This window comes from Lipophrys pholis (assembly GCF_963383615.2).
Source record: "Lipophrys pholis genome assembly, chromosome: 2".
NCBI classification, from domain to species: Eukaryota; Metazoa; Chordata; class Actinopteri; order Blenniiformes; family Blenniidae; genus Lipophrys; species Lipophrys pholis.
The window spans coordinates 26,552,206-26,572,962 of record NC_137636.1 but is presented as its reverse complement, the minus strand read 5'-3'; the positions used below and the strand labels follow the sequence as shown (position 1 = coordinate 26,572,962).

The 20,757-nt window shown below is 42.6% G+C and overlaps 2 protein-coding genes across 4 annotated transcripts in view; both read right to left on the bottom strand.

The window, feature by feature from the left end:
• LOC308106612 (AT-rich interactive domain-containing protein 3B) overlaps positions 1-7,037 on the bottom strand; it is a gene marked incomplete at its 3' end in the record, with an annotated part of 55,992 nt that extends 48,955 nt beyond the window's left edge. Inside the window, exons 1-2 of the mRNA XM_080458461.1 lie at positions 6,973-7,037; positions 5,004-5,639 (exon numbers count right to left, since the gene is read on the bottom strand). Of these exons, the coding sequence (XP_080314587.1) occupies positions 5,004-5,639; positions 6,973-7,008 (672 nt within the window). The 5' untranslated portion in view covers positions 7,009-7,037. The remainder of the gene's footprint in view (positions 1-5,003; positions 5,640-6,972) is intronic.
• Positions 7,038-11,060: 4,023 nt separating this feature from the next.
• On the bottom strand, positions 11,061-19,643 carry fam219b (family with sequence similarity 219 member B). Of its 3 annotated transcripts, none has more exons than XM_080458345.1 (7): positions 19,444-19,640; positions 18,841-18,949; positions 17,254-17,347; positions 17,089-17,166; positions 16,149-16,200; positions 15,987-16,041; positions 12,856-14,821 (listed from the first exon to the last, which is right to left on the bottom strand). In XM_080458345.1, exons 1-7 carry the CDS (start codon positions 19,501-19,503, stop codon positions 14,811-14,813), a joined length of 459 nt encoding a protein of 152 aa, XP_080314471.1. In that variant the 5' UTR covers positions 19,504-19,640; the 3' UTR covers positions 12,856-14,810. The 3 variants fall into 3 exon arrangements, with proteins under 3 accessions (XP_080314470.1, XP_080314471.1, XP_080314472.1); XM_080458346.1 differs by having other exon boundaries at positions 12,874-14,821; positions 15,946-16,041; XM_080458344.1 differs by lacking the exon at positions 15,987-16,041 and having other exon boundaries at positions 11,061-14,821; positions 19,444-19,643.
• Positions 19,644-20,757: the final 1,114 nt, after the last annotated feature.

Below are 20,757 nucleotides of genomic sequence, written 5' to 3'. Positions count from 1 at the left end.
TGCTTACTACCAGAGCGGCATCAATATTGGGAGCTGGAATATCAATATCGTATCATTAAAAAAAACATAAATTTAAACCTAAGCCATTGTTTCAGCCTTGTATTATGTGTAAAGTCAGGCTGTTGTACAAGTCAGTGGATATCAATCTCATACAGCCAAGGCTGTTTGTTAATAAGTACCACAGCTACTGAGGTTTAAAGATGAGTTTACTACGTCTGGTTACTGATCAACAAACAGAAGGTAAACTCCCAAGTCAGCAGCAGTTGGTACGCTGAAGAACCAGCTCGTCTCATTTTAATGACAATCTCAGCTGCTTCTCAGCAGGAAATGGAGGAGACCCTGGCCGCCAGCTCGTCTGATAACGACATTCCAGTGATTTTTAAATTTGTGGATTTTTCCTTTACAAACTTTTTCTTTGTTAAACTACGAATAAAATCCAGGATTAAAACCCAAAGTAATTTGACCTCAATTGAATGTAAACCAAACCGCAGATCACAATGACCTAGTAGTGGTTGACAAGAGAGAGAAAAATGTCCTGCAACTGCAAAGACGACACATGTCTGCACACACAGCACAGTGCAAATACATTATCAAAACACTTGATGACTAAAGCACAATCAGCATTGCAAACAGTATGTTTACTTTCCATTCTGGGAGATTCCAAGAACATACATGTTGCCAAAGAGTAGGCAATCAACCGACAGCATTTTTGAGTAAACATCAAATTTGAGTTTTTTGAAATCTTACGACGTTCACTGTCGGGCCACATCTAAAGATAAAACTGACATAAATCCATAATTAATGCATTTTTATTCCACAAAATATAAACCTACTTCAAGTAGAAGTAATAACTTCCATCAACTACATTTAAATTTGCACACAAGAAGCAGACAAAGTCAGCCTGATGACCGAGGAAACAAACCGCGACAGCGGTCGATTGTGAAGGATGTTGGCAGGTTATTAGTTTGAAAAAACAAAAACATTTCCAGTTTTTCGAGATACGAAAGGCTGTGAAGTGTTGGAGTGGTTGTTAACAGCAGCTTTCTTTATTTAGAGACATTTGATCCTTCACCGTGTGTGTTCCTGAAGTTATGCAAGTCAAAACATTTCATCACCATTACTTTTTTCAGTTTTTATTAAAACTTTAAGATTGCCAACAGGCACCGAAGGGCAGACCAGACAAGGAGCTGCTTTTGAATAAAATAAAGTGAGCTATCTGGTGAAAACAATGCCGTGTCACCTTTTGCCTAGTGTCACGCAGCCCCAGTTTCTTTGTCTTGTCGCTTAGTCATCACTCTCCCTGTGATCACAGCCCTTCATACGATGACAGCCCGGGCTCGCCACCGCCATTTTGTCTCATTAATTTGGAATTGAAATTGCAGAAGAGCAGCCAGTATGAGAACTACACTTGTCAACCTGGAACGTGTGAGCCTCTGGAGTCACACACCTCCTGTGGCAAACCACCCAACATACCTCGGTTATCATCCAGCTAACCCACGTGAAGCGATGACTCCAGCGATCTACTGGGGCGCAATCTGTGTGCCGCAGGCATGATTAAAACTCTATTAATCACTGGCAGATTATGGCAAGAAGAGGAGGAGGAGGAGGAGGGGGTCTCTGGAGCAGGAAGGGTGGGGGCTGGATTACAGAGGTCATGCCGCCCCAGTCCCACTGCGGCGGAGGGCAGTGTGCTGAGGCGGGCCGGCTGCCTGGCCCGGCTCTCTCTCTCCACGCGTCGCCTTTGTCCATCCCCTTGTTTGACAATTATTTACTCTGCTGTTTAGGACCGGGCCGAGGTCACCGCACATACATCACTGACACGTAAACACTGGCTACCATGTCCATTTACACACCCCTCTGACCTGAGCAGGACATCCAACAGTCATGTACATTGGGGAAAAAAGAATCCTCAGAAGTACTTGAGTACAGACAAAATCATCCAATAACAGTTAAGTGCTGCTGCCAGATGAAGCAAATTACAATTAGGTACTGAATTATGAGAAAACTCCTCTTGAGCACTTGAGTAAATCAAAAACAAAGAAAAACTGTTTTACATAGCCAATGTGATATTTATGAATTCAATTTTAAAGTATAGATTTCACTTACGAGGTCAGATATGAACTAAATAGGTTTAAAATTCAAACTAGAGTTCTTTGAAAATGATAGAGGAAGTAGCACCATTTACCCATCTGGCAGACGAGCACTGTTGCTCTCTGAGTGGACCCTATTGTAAGTTCCTTCTGTTTTTAACACACAACATGACTGCTGCCTTTCTCTTTCCATTGCGTCTTTACGTGCAGATTTAAGGAGGTATGTCATCCATGATGATCCATTACACCTGTGGCTTCCTTCGTTTTTTTTTTTTTTGCTGTAGGCCTCACACGTTGCCTCCTCGTCAATCATTAATTCACCAAAACATTACGCTTAAGCCAAACACCGGTGGACAAATCCACTCCGACCAACTTAGAGAAGCAGGCGGCTTCCAAATGAATGCAATCTCCACTTTCGCCCATTCTCCTAGAGGTTATTTGTAGTGTCTTATTATGGTTTCCTCTAACATGTGTTCATCTAATTGTGTTGCAAAGCCTCGGGACCCCCTGTTCTCTCTGGCAGCTCCCATCAAACCCCAGGCTGGGAACCACTGCTACACAACACGAGGATGCATATTGTGCTAAAACACAGCATTGGAAATATTATTGGCAGATTCATTCGTTTTTCATACAACGGTACAACGCACTGACAGGCCGTTATTATTGTGAAACCGCTACAGGAAACAGTACTATTTACACAAGTATGCACAAGCAGATATTTCTAGTTCTGTTCTTAGTAGGTTCAGTGGGTCTACCGACCTGTAAATGGGTGCAGAGATAAAGCAGCATGATCATTTATATTTCTGTAGTCTTGTATGAGGCAAAAACATGATATTCGCAACAGTAACGCAAGCTCAATTTTATACATTGTCTGTCCACTGAAGTTGTGAATTGTTAAACTTATCAACTTTATTTAAGCGAATCATTGGTCTCAGGATGGGACTAAAAGCCCAAACTATCTCTATAAAATGTTCCTTCTGTCAGCGCGCTCATGGCTCTAGCTCAGAGTGCTCAGGATAAAAGCCTCCACCCGAAGTGAATGGTTCCACAAAATGTAAATGTTAATGTAAATGGTCTTCCATACAAATGCCTCTTTAGCTAGCCATCTCATCTCTCTTGTGTCACTGCTTTTAAAACATAATAAACGTGCTCTCCCCCATTATGGCAGAGGGTCGGCATTTGCGGCATCTGCTAGGCTCATCTCTGGCCTCTCGAAGACAATGACATCAAAAAAACACAACACACACACACACACACACACAGACACACAGACACACACCGACACACACCACTGTCCCCCCTCCCCCTACAGCGGTGCAACCTGAAACTGCCTGAAGAGATGAGCCGTCATTAAATACTGCAGAGCTGACATAATGACAGGAAAGATAAAAGAGAGGAAACAAAAAAAAGGCCAGACCAATTCTCGTCCTATAATGCCTCCCCCACCCCCCACCCCAACCCCCGGGCTCAGCCCGCCCCTCCTAATAAAAGACACCAGGCCACCGATAGTCCGCTGGTCAGCTACAACTTTGCTACCATGATCTTCTGCTCTGGCAACGCAGAGACAAAAGCCGGAATAATACTACACTCCGCACATTGTGTCACCTCTGCAAACAATACACAGTCCAAACAACAATCTCATTCAACGCTCACATCCAGTTGAGCTAATCATCTCCAGCAGGTATCGATGAGTGATATACAGTACTGTATCTAGTAGATAGAAAAACAACGACTATTTGTCTTTTCTTCCAGCACACTGACTCGATTGTCTCTCCTCAGCACCTCTGTAACGTGGCGCTCCTGTGTGTCATTCCCAAATGTCCACGCTCCATAGCTAAATTTGGAAATCTGCTCTAGGGAAGCACCATTCAAAGACATTTGCCTTTAAATAGCCAGTAATAAAATCCAGACACATGATAGTCCGGCACCCTCAGCCCACTGATCAAGCACAGATATGTCCTCTGACACTGCCCAGTCCTGAGCTGCAAGGGCTTTTTATATCGCCCCGCAGGCGGCTGCAGCCGCTGATCACTCTCTTAACGTGCTCCATCCCTTAGCTATGATGCTAAACCGCATGTAGCTCGGCTTGGTTCCCAGTTGGCATTCCAGCGCTCTGCAACGTGGTGGTGAGGTAATATTTACCTTCAAGGGAAAGTAGACTTGGCAAGAAGCCGAAAAACTCTTGAGTGTGTGTGTGTGTGTGTGTCGGAGGGGGGTGATAGGGGGCGGTGAGAGCATGGTGTGACAGGTTGCTACTGGGTACTGCGTCCAACCTTTTCCACCCACTCCCCAAAAGAAAAAGAATCCACGTGCTGACCTGGCCGGCAGCCACCCACAGCCTCTCACAAGCTGCGAGCGGCGGTGACTCCACTTACCTGGACCGGAGCCAAAACCAGAGCCTGAGCAAGAGTGCCAAGAGGGCCAGAGCACGAGACACACACACACACACACACACACACACACACACACACACACACACACACACACACACACACACACACACACACACACACACACACACACACACACACACACACACACACACACACACACACACACACACACACACACACACACACACACACACACACACACACACACACACACACACACACACACAGAGTGAGAGAAGCAGTGAGCGTGCACACAGTGCGCCTCAGCCTGGCCCACTGCCAGGACTCACTTAGGAGGATTTTTTTTTTTTGCCACAAAAGCCAATCGGCGGTCAGCTCTGAGCAATGATTTGAAGTGCCTCGCCGTTTATGCAACAGGAAAGATTAAGCAGGACTTCACAGTGGGGGGGCTTCATTCAGCATCAGGCTGCACTTGCTCAATGGAAGGAAAACTGCAGGACCATTTTCAACAGCAGTTTCTGTGACAGTCTGTCAGGCGTTGTGCAGCGAGGACACTAACCTGTCTGAAGTGGTCGTCGAAGCTCCAGTCAGCTTGTCCGTTAGGAGAGGTAGCGGAGTTCGGCCCCGCAGGAGACAGGCCCTCGTCCGGCTCCTGCTTCACTCTGATAGGCGGCGAGGCGGTCCTCTGTGGGGCCGACGCGGCGTAGCTGCCAAACGGACGCGGCGGGATGCGGGAGGCGTTCTGCTGCAGGGCCAGGGTCTGCTTGCGGAGGAACTCCAGGCCGCTGGCGCTCCCCTCGTCCTCGTCGCTCCCCTCGTCTCCCTCCATCATCTCGGCGTCGTCGTCCTCGTCGCCGGAGTCTCGCCCTCTGTCCTCGTCGTCCTCCCTTTCCGAGTCGACGCTGCTCTGATTGGAGACCCGCGGGGGAAGCAGTCCGCCACCGGGGATGCCCCCCGCCAAGCCTTTGCCCATAAAGCTGGCCCCGGAGGCGCGGGCGGCCGCCAGGATGGCCTGCTGGGCAGCGACCTGCTGGGCGTACATGATGTGGGCCTCTCGTAGCTTCCTCTCCTTGCGCTCCATTTCCAGTCGGGCCTGCTGCTGACGCTGGAGCTGCTCCATGACGGCCTCCAGCTTCATTCCCCCAGTGGAGGTGCTTTGAGGGAAGGCCACGCCGGGCTCCTGAGACATGCTGGGCTGTGGGGGGAGGAGGAGGAGGAGGAGGAGAGGAAGTCACGGATGACCTAAAATATACTGAAAACTAACTTCATCTCCACAACACAGTGGAAACCAAGACGGCAGATTTCAACATGAACTCGTACACGAATGCTCACAATCTGACCACAGGGCGCTCATCAGGTTGGAGCAGCAACAAAAAGTTTGTTCGCGAGAACTCTTTGAACTCATTCACTTAAGTCAATGTTTAAACCAGAGCTGAGCGTCACCGGGTTTAACATATATAACATCACATATATATGACCAGACTGGCCTTTGTAACATACATATTCTTAGTCCTTCAACAAGCCGCCAATTGCAGCTTTCATGTTCTGATTATTTACTCCGCTAGCAGTTTAAATAAACTTCAAAACACAGAGAGGAAAGAGGAATTCTCCTGTCATGTTTCACAAACACTGAAATTAACCCTAAACAAGTAACATTATGCAATTGAAATAAACAGAAACTGAATTATAACTTTAAAATATAAATCAAATGATTATTTATTATTATACTTATTTATTAACATTAGTGTTGCATAGTGTGAGCTGAAGTTTTGCAAAAGCAAAAAAGACATTAAAGCAGAAACTAAATATGTCACTGTAGTACTTTTAGCTGTATCGATGCAAAAAAAACAACGATACCTTTTGCGAAACAAAAGTAGTAATGTAACACAAGATAATATTAGTGGAACCAAACGGCATACTATAGAGACAATAAACCAACTCATGGAGAGAAAAAACATTGGTAAGCCACTCATGAGTAATTTCTCAAACTGAATCACATTTATTACAGCAGGGGCTGAATACTAACTCACACAGCTGTAATATCCAAAGTATCAGATAGCAAATGAAACTCTGTTAAAATCTCGCTCAAACGTAAACAATACATCTATTTCCACTCAAAATAAAACGTGAAATCACACGTTAAAAAGCCTTTTCCGCATTTAGCCACCGAGCTGCCACATCCTGAAAAAAATGTGGAAAATGAGATTTAAAATGATTAAACCATGCAAACAACTCAAGATAGCCCACCGAGGTCTTCTTTTCTTTCAAAATAAACCTACTTCTTTCTACATTGTGGTAATAATGTAACAGAGTGAAACGCGACCTACCATAAGGTGGAGATGCGTCTTAAAGTTTGCCCCCCGCCCTGTGGTCTCTTTTGGAGAGAGTAACGTTGGCCTACAGCTCTACAACTCTTTTCCGTGAAATTCAAGGCGGTCAAAGTGCGTCTTTCCCCGGGTTACTCAGCGCGCTCCGACCGCTGCGAACGGAAAGAAAAAGAGACGCCGACAAGCAGCGCCGCGACTCACCATTTGCGCCTTACTACTGCTGGAATTATCCACCATCCCTCCTTCCTGGGCTTTATCCTCCTTCTTTTCTCGTTTCTGGCACTCGTTCAAACACTTGTAAACACACACGGGAGGACCGAGGGGGAGGAGGAGGTGGAGGAGGAGAGGAGGAGGGCGCGGAGCGACGCAGCGCACGCACCCGCAGATTGCGTCCTATCCGCCGGGCTGAATTGGCTCTGTGCGCACGGGCTGCGGTCCCTCTCCCAGGATCAGTTGTATTATTATTTTATTTATTTAAAATAATCTGAGGGAAATAACCAGATCTCATATGTCGCAGGGCTCCGAGGGAACTCCCTGTCGTTTTTTTTTTTTTTCTTCTTCTCCCCCCACACATGGCGCACAGCCGCGTTAAGGCCCGCCCAGCCACCGCAACAAGTATCAGCCTCTTCGATCTCAACACTCTCCATAGACACTTTTACATCCAAATTATTCATTTAAAAGAAAGAAATCTGAAACTTCCTCTTTAATGCCCTGCTGCAGCTATAATTTCACACTATTAGAATATACTTACAGACATGGCTGAATGAATGAAGAATGGAGTGAAATGAATGAATTTACTCATACAAAAGAGACTTTCACGGCCTGTCTGCTTCATTGTTCATTTATTCCTACAAAATAGGACATTGAGGTAAAGTTTTAAAGGAAATTGTGCAAAAATTAAAGTCCACTGATCGAGAGACATGAAGGCGCAACAGGTATAGCCAGTGGAACACGGAACTTTGCTGCCCCCTTCAGGACAAAGGTGGTACTATAGATAGATAGATAGATAGATAGATAGATAGATAGATAGATAGATAGATAGATAGATAGATAGATAGATGTACTTCATTAATCCCAGTTGTAAAATCATACACTACAACACAAAAAATACATTAATCTATTATCTAGAAATTGACATTTGATAACTTCTTTACTTGAATGTCTTCTAAATTAATGAATTCACTGGACTATATATTGTTGTATATGCCTTACTATTTTCTTTATGACTGTAAATCACTGGGTATGGCTGCACACAGGGGATTGACAATAATTTATTGTTATTGCAGTATCAACATGCCCAATATAAATATTGCATACGCCTGATTGAACTGTGCTGAATTATGCTTCAGTGCACCGTGCATTCATGCTCTGCATGGCTCCAGAGCCACACCAGCCCTAGTTCCTTTATAGTGACTTCCTGACACATTCAGAGACTTACATATCAATCCCTTTTCATCCTGCATTTATCTTTTTGCAATGTTTTGCATGCCGAATGCATTTTCCAAAATAGACCTGTCTCTGAACTAAAATGATTAAAAACAGCTCAAATCACAATAAATAAATAAATAAATAAACTAATTTAGCTGAAAATGGAAGGGAGAAACATGACAAAAAGCAGCTTGAAACTACAAGCATCAACAAAAAATGTTAATATCAGCTGTAAGTTCAAATAATTAAAACAGCAAATATCACTCAAACTAAACCATTTGAAAATGACATAAAATGAGCTCTGAGGCTAAAACAGTCAAAGCAGGTATAAAGTTGGGTAACAAAAGAGGGAAACCTCACCCAACCACTAAAATGGCAACAAAAGCTAAAATTGCTAAATTGTCGTTATGAAACATCATGAAGAGAAAACATAACACACAGTCTGTGTATGCACAGCAAAACCATATTAACAACATTTTAAATAGTTAACCCTGTTTTTGTGGCTCCAGAGAAATTAAACGTTTTGTAAAATGGCCAAATTGTCTCTCTTGGTGGTAAAGGTTGCAGACCTCTGTTTGAGGTTGATGTAAGTGGTGCACATGGCAATCATAGAAACACGATTAAATACTTCTGTTAAATATTGTGACAGGTGCATCTGTTATATTCCCCAAACCTTATAAAGACTCCCCCCCCAGTCAGTGGAGCTAACCAATGCATTTAATGTAAAAATATGAAAGAAGGAACAAAACATGCTTGAGTCTGCCTCTTCAAACCTACACCCAAAGCTTAAGTTGACATATTTTGGGTTATTTTTGTAAATAAGTCAGTCAATCTGATCAAGAAATTCAGTTAAAAAAAAAAAACTATTTGAGGAAATGTTTTTGTGCTGGAAAATGCAGATTGTTGTCATTTTGGTCAGTTTACTGCTTCATATTCTTTGATAACACTCTGAGTTTGAAATGTTTCATTTCCAGGTATTTGAGTGAATTTGGTGAATTGCCGTCTGAAGGGTTAAAGCGGGGGTTTTCAGAGTGCTGGAGGATGCTGGGAGCCTGAACCGCATGGCGCCTCCTCACTCAGACAGCACACGCTTTGTCTCCACCAGAGAAGTCACCACTGTGAGATATTGTTGTTGATCCACTTCGAGGATCGATGGTAATTCACAACTGTTGCATTTATAGTCTTGCAATAAAGCTTTCTTTGTCATTTTTCAATGGCAGTGAATAAATGCTTAACTTATTTCTTGACTGTGATCTCTTCTTGAATGTCGAAAGGAAAGACAACAAAACTTGGAGAAGACGTCCTCCCAAAAAAGGTTCTGATGCACCCAAAACCAAGGAGGGGCCCCTTTTTTCTGCAAGCAGCCTCTTCTGCGGCCTCATTACAAGCGAAGTGGTGTCATGTGAACACAGGTGTCACAGACAAACATGGGAAAGTCCCCTGAACTCAGAAGTGGCAGTTAACAGATAACTTTGTCGCAGTGCATGAGTAGATTCTGAAATATTTTTCTCTGCTACATTCAGACATTGACACACATTCACCTCACATTTATCCCGCATTGTTTTTTGTTTTTTTTAATTTGCTGATGCATAGTTGTGCACATGTGCCTACATGTACAGTATGTGCACATAACCCCCAGACAGCCACAGACAAAGGCTCCTTCTATCTGTGAAGTTGAATTTAATGGCAACTGTTCACTTTTGATCATTATCAACCTACAGCCCTGTTTACATTCTTCCACTTTATTCCAATCTGCTGTTGAAAACAAAAATCTACATTCTATTGTTTGTTTCTAATAATCTGCATGTTCTCATTTTAACTATTGTATACTGTTAATTGTGTACATTTCAGTGTTCTATGTTTTAAATCTGTGAATGCGATGTGTGCTGTGGGATACACTTGGCCAGGTAACCCTGGTAAAATACATCTCGATTGCAATGGGGTTTTTATTTTCCTGGTTAAATCACCAGCTGAGGTGAGGATCTTGCATTTGGTCACAGACAAAATAATCGGTTCATTGGGAAAGTTCCTGTTGCCCGAATGCAGCCCGGACGGCCATTTGAAAGAACAGGAATCTGACTGTAAATAATCCGGCTTGCGTTTGTGATGTGCTTTCACTACAACACAACACATTTTAATTGTAATTTTTAATACAACGTTTTAGTAGAAACAGTGAAAAAAAAGATGTGGATAGAAACATTGACGTCACCAGTGAGTAAAAATCTTCTGATTTGAAACCTTGAAAGTTTTGTGTCTCCAAAGAACTTATTTCTTTCTGGGAGGTTTGCACCTTTTCTGAAGGTTTCATGTCTCTTTTGTTCGTCGAGCCTTTCTTTGTGCTCATCCTCTCTTTCAGATGAATTTTGTCTCTTAGCTGTTCTGTTGTTCTTGTTGTGCGATTGTTGTGCATTGCTGTACAAGGTCTGTGTCTTGTGATTGTTTGTGTTTCATTGATTCACTGTTTCTTACAAAAGTCCTGCTATGTTCTTTTTCACAACTGTCTTTGTCCTATATAGTAATTGTTTTTAATTAAATGGAATATAATATCGCCCTATTGATCTTCAATGAATCCAAGCTCGTGGAATTTGACATCAGCCTCATTGCCTTTCTGTTGTCCACTGTTGAAAGTGTAAAGAGCCGTCCTCGGCTGAGTTATTTGAAATATGCAGTTTGGCCGCCATTTGACACCCGAGACATCCAAAACAAACATTGTAAGATAATACAGATGAATAAGGAGAAAAACACTACAGGTGGTTTAGAGTACATGAAATCACAGTTACCCGTACAAGTGGAATTAACTGAGTTTATTTAATCATGTGAACCAATAAACAATGCAATCAAAACCAAAAAAAAAGATTAGCGTCATTAAAAAAGGGAATTTATTGCATTCAGCACTCAGTAACATTTTCACGACGACGTAAAACAAGCAGATTGTCCCAACAGTTGCATAGTACAGGTGAGTCAAGTGTACTTGCTACCGACCGCTGTGGTGTTAAGTGCAAACATTGGAAATATACAAGGTGCAGAACCATGTCAACTTCAGCTGGTCCTTATAAAGCGATTCGCTCATTTTTATCACGAGACTCACGTCGGGTGGAAAAGCCGACTCGGCGCTTTTCTTCCGAAATCACCCATGTGAGACACACACACACACACACACACACCCACACACACACACACGTCATCAAAACGGCTAGCTTTTTTTCTTCTTTTCTTTTTAAACAGCAAACATTTCGACAACACAAGCCTCCTAAATGAACACGTTCCAACTCCCCCCCCCCCCCGACACAAAACGTCACGACGGTTTCCAGTTTATGGTGGTGTCACAGCATGAGGACGGAATGCATTTCATACGTCAGCAGAATCTAAAGAGCTCCTGGGAGGAGACGGAATAAAGAGAAGATGGAGGCGGTGCGTTCGCGTCTCTGGATTAAACGAACTTAAAATTACTGACCAACCACACGCAACACGACGCGCAACGTGAAAGGTAAAATAACGACGGCGTATTAGGAAAACGTGAAGAGAAAAGAATATTAACTTTGCAGGTCCATTTAAAAGTTGATTCACCCGAGAAGTCTCTCCCGTGGGAGGATTTCACGTGTCCACCTCTGTGGAGGAGGAACGTCTATGCAAAGCACATGGAGAACATGCAAACCTCACAAGAGGGGATTCCAACATCAGGAATCGATTCAAATATTGTCATTGACATTTAATCTGTAATTACACCTCAGCGGAGTCATTAAAATCGGGCTGCCTGGTGGCGTAGCGCTCTCTGGTCACAGGGAGAAGATCTCCAGTTTGAGTCTTTTCTGTGCAGTTTGCATGATTCCACACATGAGCATGCACGTGAGGTTAACTTATGGCTTTAAACTGCTTGCAGGTGTGAGTGAGTCTTTCAGTTTGCCCTGTGACAGTTCAGTGCATCCCGCCTTCCCCCACAGTCGATTGCACTTTAACTTTACTCTTGAAATGCAAAATACAAATGTATTCCTACATAGCAAATGTATTGTGAAAGGTGAAATGAAAAAAGAAAGAAAAGTGACATCTTTAAGCTTTTCCATATTAAAGTTGCACAAAGGACGGATCAGCTGGAGTCGGAGAAACAGAACAATGACAAATGACTTGTAAGACGGATCAAGGAACTAATAAACGACCGATTCACACCTCTCCCATCATGCATTTCTTCTGATTGAAGAAGTGGGACTTAAAAAAAAAAAAACAACCATATACACCGGGAGAACAAGGCAACGCCACAAATAAAGGCTGCGACTGTGAGGATAATCTACTCCACCCTCTTGCCGCCGGATTAAAGTGTTCTTGAGGTTTCAAAATGTCGATATTCAGACTTTAAAGTAATCCAGATCTGATGTGCAAAACACAAATATCCTCCTGATCATGTTTCTTTCTCTCACATGGTCCTAATGAGTCGTCGTGAGCAGCGTGCTTCGACATCCAACATCTTCAGAATGAACACCAACAGTAAAACAAGACCCGAGCTCCACTGAGGAGGAGTGTACATTTTCTCACATGGAAAAGAAAAGTCAATATAAAAAGCTTTTTCGTTTTTTTCTCCTACTTTCTGTCGAGGAAACATGATAAAACACAAACATGTTTGTCCGTGTGAGTCACAAATAAATCAGAGGCAGACAAAATAAAGACATCAATCACGGTGTTTTTTTTTTAATCCAGCTGGATTGTAACTATTTTACCATCCTCAAATAATAAAATAATGAATACTTAACTTAAAAAAAAAGTATCTGCTCTGGGATTAGACCCCCACCCCCCACAGTATCCCACGTCAATAAAAAAAACTAAAAAAAACAAAACAAAATATAGCTCTACATATATTCTTAAATGTCATTTAACTTTTGTGATAATTAAAAAAACAACAAAAATCTGATCTGCTCATATTCTGTGACACAAACAGCAAAGTGACGAATGAGTGTAAATCTGTCCCAGAAAGAGTGTGTAGGAAAACTTCTCCAGCTACTTCCTGTACAGGCAGAATGTGAGAGTCATCACATTTTACTTCAGTGCTCAGGTGCTTGTCAAATAGCTGCTAGGTTAACCTGCTGGAGCCAGAAAACAAGGTTTATGGCGCCCTCTAGTGGGTGTAGTGAATATCACAGAAGCAACGTGGGTTAGCCACAAAGAGGTAAAACGGCAGAATTTTGTAACCAGGGACTTTTTTTTCCCTGTATAAAACCAAAATGGAACAAAAAAATGGAAGTGACATTTATAATTCATGTAATTACCATCAATATTAAAGAAAAAACATATTTTCCTCACTCAGACGTTTTAATGCCTCAACTAGAATGTTGGAACATGTTTACCAACACGTAACAGGGTTGTTTTTTTAATTATTTTAATTCTAAACTCAAATTGTAACAGTTCCCTACATTTAACTTTAAGTCAAATAAAACAGTAACTGTGGGACAAGGTTGGTACAAATACAGTACTGTGCAGAAGTTTCCGGCTGGTGTGATATAATGCTACTTATCCATCGCGTAATACCTTCAGGACTGTGTCTGATTGGCTCCATGTTTGTTTCTAAAGCTGAGGAAAACAACCCCCAAACCTACAGGAAGTGTCTATGCAGACCTATACCGCCGGTGTAAAGAAGAACAAGGGATCCTGGACGTGAGCCTCCCCTCAGAGCCACCGTGTTAACAAATCGAGTGTGTTTGGGTTGAAATGAGGAGCCTGGAGGATCTGAACTGGACTACATTAACAGAAGGTCAGAGCTGTGCCGTGTGACTTGCTTTAAAATCAAACTGCGCTGAGAAGAACCGATGCTGCTGTGAAGGACCTTCAAATACTGATTGTCCTCATACTGATTTACTTTACAATATATATTAAGTAATGCTTATCACAACACTTTTGCACAGTACTCTAAGTGTTTTTAATGGCCCGTCGAGGTTGGTAACAATCACCCTCAATCAATGAACCAATAGTGAGCTTTCAGTTTGGGCTGGGATCACTCGAAGGGGTCAAAAGTAACTGAAATAGGCAAGTAGCAGGCAAATAGTAGTTCAGGAATGTGGACAACTGACATTGGAGAAAACACTTCATGCCACAGTTTGTTGTTTGGGGGGTTGCAGACCAGTTTTACAGAGGAATGGATGACCTCTGCTCAGACTGGGTGAGAACACATCCCAATCAGTGACCGACTGTCAGTCTGACTTAAGCAGACAGTGACGCACTTTGTAGTCTTGTAAAAACAAAGAATAAATAAAAAAGAGAAAAAGAAAAAAAGGTCACGCTTTGGGGTCACAGTGGATAAGGCTTGTTCTCACGTCCGCCTGTGTTGTGTGTTCTTTGTTTTCTAGGTGGGGTTCGAGCCGCCCCAGGAACCCATTAAAGAGCAGTTTGTCTCCAGAGCTGGAAGTCCTCCGGTGTCAGGCACTGGTGACTGAAGTCAGCTAAAGCTGGAGATGAGCCATTAGTTAGTGTGAGGTTGGCTGCAGCGGCATCACTGCACGGGGCAGGACGGGCCCTCGGAGCAGCAGCACACCGAGGAGCCCATGGCTTTAGGTGGAATCAGGTCCAGGTCCTCGTCGTCAGGAATCTCGTCCAGGCGGTAGCCGTCCTGGAGCAGCTGCCTGCTCAGATCAGGATGGACCTGGAGAGCAGAGAGAGGCTGCGGTGAGACTCAAAGCCAGAGTCGCAGGCTGCTCAGCGACTCGCACTGGATCGACACTCCAGAGTCACTTCAGAAGAGAGGATTACTAAGTACTGCAAGTCACATTTGGGTTCCAAACTCATTTAGCATTTTCCTTCATCATGTCTGATTATTTGTGATCTGGACCCACAACAGCCAACAGTCCACAGGTCATTGGACCACAGGAGGCCGGTACGTTTTCTTTCACACCACACAAAACTACATATTTAACCTGGTCTCAATGTAGTGATCACAACTGCCACGTTCGGCCCTACGATTAAACGAGTCAAAGTGGTAGGTTTTAAAACCTTCAATATAGTGTGCAATTACCCCCACTTCTCTTCACAGAACAAATCATATGAATGGAGACATGTGATTTACTGAGTTTTCGTAATTGCAGACGGGAACTATGACCTTGTCTAGCGTTGGTCAACCAGCAGAGCCAGCTCACTATCTTGTCCTGATTCCTACAAATACCTTAAATCAAAGAAAGGGATGAAAACCTTGTATTGAGACGTTTCTGCAGACACCAAAATCAGGTTTCAGAGAGTGGGATGCATGGGTGAATTAATGGAAAATAAACGATTTCTGCAGCTGGTGATAGTCGCGGAATAAAACAGCCAAACGTAGGAATAACTTGTTGCATGTGTTGTGTTTTTCACCGTATGTGCTACACGCTTCGAATTTCAATGTAAAAAGTCCCACAAATCTACTCATCTGAAAGCTGAGACTGCCTGAAACACACATCATTGACTCATGCACAGGCTGCACACGCACACAGCAAACCTGTCACTTCTTTAAAACTATTTATGCATACGATGGCTTCTCCTATCTGAGTTGTTTTCTATCAAACACCTCAAGAATAACCGGTTGGTTCCCTCCGACCTCCTACACATTTCCTGTTTGGCAATATATGATGATGCAACTACCATGCAACAGGATTTTTGACACACTTCACTAGTTTGCAAAGATTTTAGCGTGTGCAAACAATCCAAACCACAAGGATCCGCGAAAGACATCACTTTAGTCCAACTCATCTGCAAGTTTTCTTTTGGATTCTAGAATCTAGATGAAAACACACGTACCCGCGTGGAGAACATGCAAATTCCGGAGTAGGATCACTCACCACTTGACACCAGCAAGTGTATCAAACTGAAGGAAACCCTCTGCAGACCTGAAGTCTGAAGAACAATGCATGTGGGTGGATCAAATTAAAGCCTGACACAGGAGTCACTCGGCCTGTTTGACAGCGACGGAATCTGAAAAATGGCTCATGTGGAGGACTCACCTCAGCTGAAGAGTATCCTGAAGAATACTGCTCAAAGTCGATCTCTTCATCACTGCAAACACACACGAGAGAAATATTCAACTGATGATAACACACCTGCTGGTAAACGTCCAGGAAAAAAGATTAAATCTTTCACATGATTCGGTTTATCTGAAAACAATTCAATATTAATAATAAAACTGGTAAGCACTGCCATTGAGATCACAACGGACGAATACAATCTGATGAATGATGTGGTAGCAGTCCACGGCTCTCTAACTACACCTCTGCAGCGAAGGCTTTAACACTGGGTAGATTTTGTTCTTTGCCTTGGTCACAGAGGGCAGGGATTTGTGGATCAGTTACTCATGTGTGCAACCGAATGTCCTTTAACTTTCATTCATCGCTTCAGAACGTGTTGCAGCATAAACACAATAATTACAGTACATTACTGGGTGCGTGTACGCTCCGATTATAGCTGCTTACTTTGCTAATTCATCTTATTAGCTCGCTGTCATTTCACTTTTAGTTGCAGTGTCATTACTGAGCACTCCCACTGTCTGGGACAGGAGTGCTGATTAACTACTTTCAATTATGCATGGAGATAAGAAAAGCAACAAACTAAAATACTTTTAAAGAAACAAATTAGGAATAGGTAAACAAGCCAAAGAAATGTTCCGTTTTCTTTCCCAGTAAGGAAAATAGACACAAAAAGTAAAGGAATTTCTGCTTGGTAGATTATTTGCTTTAAATATGCTTTTTTTAAATTTATTTTATAATGAAGATGCATTATTGGAATGACCAGCAGACTTGAGAATGTCTGTCTATCCAGAACAAACAAGCCCAATCTTATCTGACAAACCACTTAAAAACTTTTTCTTCAGGGTCTTGTCTGTCTCTGACGCTTCCCTCTCTTCGTCCTGTCTGCATGTTTAGATGACCATGGTAGCAGCGCCCTCACCTGTCTGAGTCCAGTGCAATCAAAGTCTCCTCAGCGTGCTGACTCAAAGCAGCGTAGCCCTTGTTATACTTCACTGTCCTAAAAGGAAGAACAGAGGTGATTATCACATTGAAAGAGGAGCCCTCCGCTCCGTCCTGCTCGCCATTTCCCATCATGTCTCCTCACCTCTTGGCTCCCTGCCGGGGCTGATGTGTGACTGCAGGCCCCGGAGAGAGCGCCTTCTTCTTCAGGGCCTTCCTCGCCATCTCCCTGTGTTTCTCTTCAGACAATCAGAGCAGACAATTCCTATTTTATTAAACCAGAATTTATCAGAGAGTAGAAAACCATGGTTTAATGTTTTATGGTTTAAATAACTGTGTCCACAAACTTACTCCCACAGGCACTATTAATATTTCATAAATATCAGCCTCCTCCACATGCACACTACTTCTTAAGCTCCTCTATCGGAAGGATTTTTCCACCACCGAAAGACACTAAGACGTTCTAGGAAAGCTTGTATCTTTTGCCATCTAATCTGGAACATCCACCCTTAATCTGCCGGATTAATAGATGTATTAACAGTAAGTGTGTACTCACGTTATCCCTGTGATGATTCTGTTTTGTTCACCCTAATCTAGTACAGACGTACAAAACGTCCATTTGACGTGTCATTTGACAAGCATTCCTTTCATAAATTGTAAAGTCTCAGACTAGATCAAATGTTTGACTCTTGTGCTTTCATGAAGTTTACATTTATGACATGTGATTAAAGAAAAGAATACTGTTGTTGATCATGTTTGATAACAATGAGCTGGAAAGAATTTGCTAGAATACAATATAGACAGATATATGTTCACACAAGGAAGTCCGTCTGTCCATAAAATATATATTTTGAAGCATGGTCATTGTATATTACATTATTTGGAATTCTTTTATTCGCTTTGCTATGTTTTAGCCTTTTTCAAACTTAGAAGGGGTGGTGGTGGGGGGGGGGGGGGGGGGGGCACAGAGGTGAGTGTAAAATATGTCATGTGGTTTGTTTATGCAGCTTCACATGACTGACTCACAGGGCAGCTGTATCCACTTCTCAAAATCCAACATTAGCTCCTCCGTGCACACAAATAAGCAACAGCTGCATGTCTGTTTTGTTTGCATCATATACACACTTCTATCAGATCAGAAAGTGGATCAGTAAGATGCATGCAGAATATCTATAGGCATGCAGCTCCTCTCATTCTGTAATACAGATGAAGTGATGTCATAGGATTGGCTGAGTAGATGACACTGAGTCACGATACGCAGTCTGAGAGAGTAGTCCCATACTAGTCTCATGTGACTCAGGCTCCACTCAGAGGCCAGGGAGACACTATAGAGTTGTCCTGTTTTGTACGCAACGTAAACAACAGCAGATCAACACATGGTTCAGCTCTAACTGATGGATCAAATCTTGTTAAAACAACATCTGCTGACACACACTTCAATCGGAAAAATCTCCATTCAGAAATGACCTCCTTGACTTCAGCCATCCAGGTCTAACTGATGTGTTTCTCCACCTGCAATGCATGTTTACTTATTCTACGAGTGAAGCAAGAAGCCTGCGGTAACTAAGAAAGCTGATCACCACCTTTGTGACCATTGATTGCCAGCTTTGGGTCAGTCTGGACGGATCATGTTAAGTAAGCCTGGCTGCTGAACTTGAAACACAGCACTCTATGGACCCAGTGACGCCTTGTTTGCGACGGCGGCTCCACCAGACTGCGAGGAAGTGCTTACGTAGTTTGAGGTGGATGGCCGGTGCTCTGGACATGATGTAAGGTCCTCTTTTCTCCACCGGCCGGATGCCTCCATCTGTGGTCTTCGGTCTCGTGCCACTACTTGGCCCCTGAAGTGGAAGCAGATAAAGAAAAGTCTCATGTTCATACAAGTGGGAGGTCTGATCAGTGCAGAAACTGAAAGTTTTAAACCTGTTTTTCACAATGTATACCAATCATTCCAGTGTGGACTGAAAGGAAAGAGAAATCTTTTAACAAAGAACATAGTGTACTTAATAAATAGCCACAGAGACAGTAAAAATAACCTCCAAATTCATCAGCAAAACAAAAGAAAAAAGATAATTAAATAAGGTGTTAAATTTCCCAGCAGTTCCATTAATTCGCACATACCAATTTCATGTTATTATGCACCAGTTCGTGTTGTCATCTGGTTTAACTTAGAGTCAAACTCGGCCTTGTAATGCAGCAGAAAGCTGGCTGTCTCAAAAACTATTTTAAAGCTGCTTTCTAATAAAAAAAAAAAAAGTGGAGAAACAACATGCTAGGCTAACAGTTAGCCTCCCTCTCACTGAGCAGGCTTAGCATAGCAGTTAGCCGCCGTTACCGACAAAACTTCCTCCAGCAGGCTGTCCTTCTCCGGCTCCTCTATTATGTCGTTCATCATCTTGGCGGTCGCTGTCACAAGTGGCTCCACAGCAGCGCCATGACGGCCGCTGTCCCGCCGGGGAACGGACTTTGTTGTTTCCTTTCACTCAGGAGGAGACACTTCTGTTAGCCGCTAATGCTAATCATGACGGCGTCAGGGGACTTCCGGGCGGGAATTCCACGATAAAACTTGTACCGGAAACTGATAAAAACAAATAGACTGAAAGCAAATTTCAAAGTAAATCGTTAGTAAACTGTGAAGACACTTTTTTTCTAGATGTTTTATATTTAAGTTTCCAATGGAATAAAAATAAATAAAAATGCTAAATAATTGAGTTGATAAACACAAAGTAACATATCTTACAAACTGAATTGAATGATCAGTGTGTTTAATTCTTAACATTTGAACAGCTATTCTATTTATTCTGTGTAAAATTTCAGTGTGGGATTAATTAACTATTTCTATTCTATTCAATTCTACTAAGGTACAGTAATGCAAGGTAAGTTTGTCTCTACAGCACCACAAAGCAATTCACAGCGCATTACAAAGAAATAAAGGAAATACATTAAATAAGATAATTAAGAATAGCATAAAAAGGAGAATGAGATAAATTTAATAAAATAATTAAAATCAATTGTATTGTTTAAGTCCTTATTTAAAAGTTAGTGTGTCGGCAGTCATCGGGTGTCCAGGAAGTTTGTTCCACAGGTGAGAAGCATAGGAACTAATAGCTGCTTCACCTTATTTTTTTCTGACTCTGGGAACACTGAGGACCCCAGGGGTCTGGATGATTCACATTCTGCAAATCTGAGATATATTTAGGTCCAAGACCATTCAAAGGTTATAGATCCTTTGTAGGGTACATATCAAACTACCTAGTTATTTAATCATAATTTAGGACTTATAAAATAATCAAATACATTCATTACAAAGCTACTTGCTTTTTCAAACTGCAACAAAACCAGACATTCCATTACACCAAAATAAAAAAACAAAATAATCCTATGCTTTAATGACGTGTGTTGTATGTATGAAGTATGCATGTACCTCGACCCAGCATGTTTAGTTTACATATAATAACAGACCGATTTCTGCCTGGATGTGAAGCAGAGGAGTTTGCACAGGTGGAGGAGGATCCATTCATTAGTGTAAAGGAGCACAAGAGAGGAGAGGGGAGGGAGGAGACAGGAGAGAGGAGACGGCGTAAACCTGCTTCAATCCGTCATAAAACTCTTTGACTTGTCAAAGCACCCACAATTCTGTTTACATGAC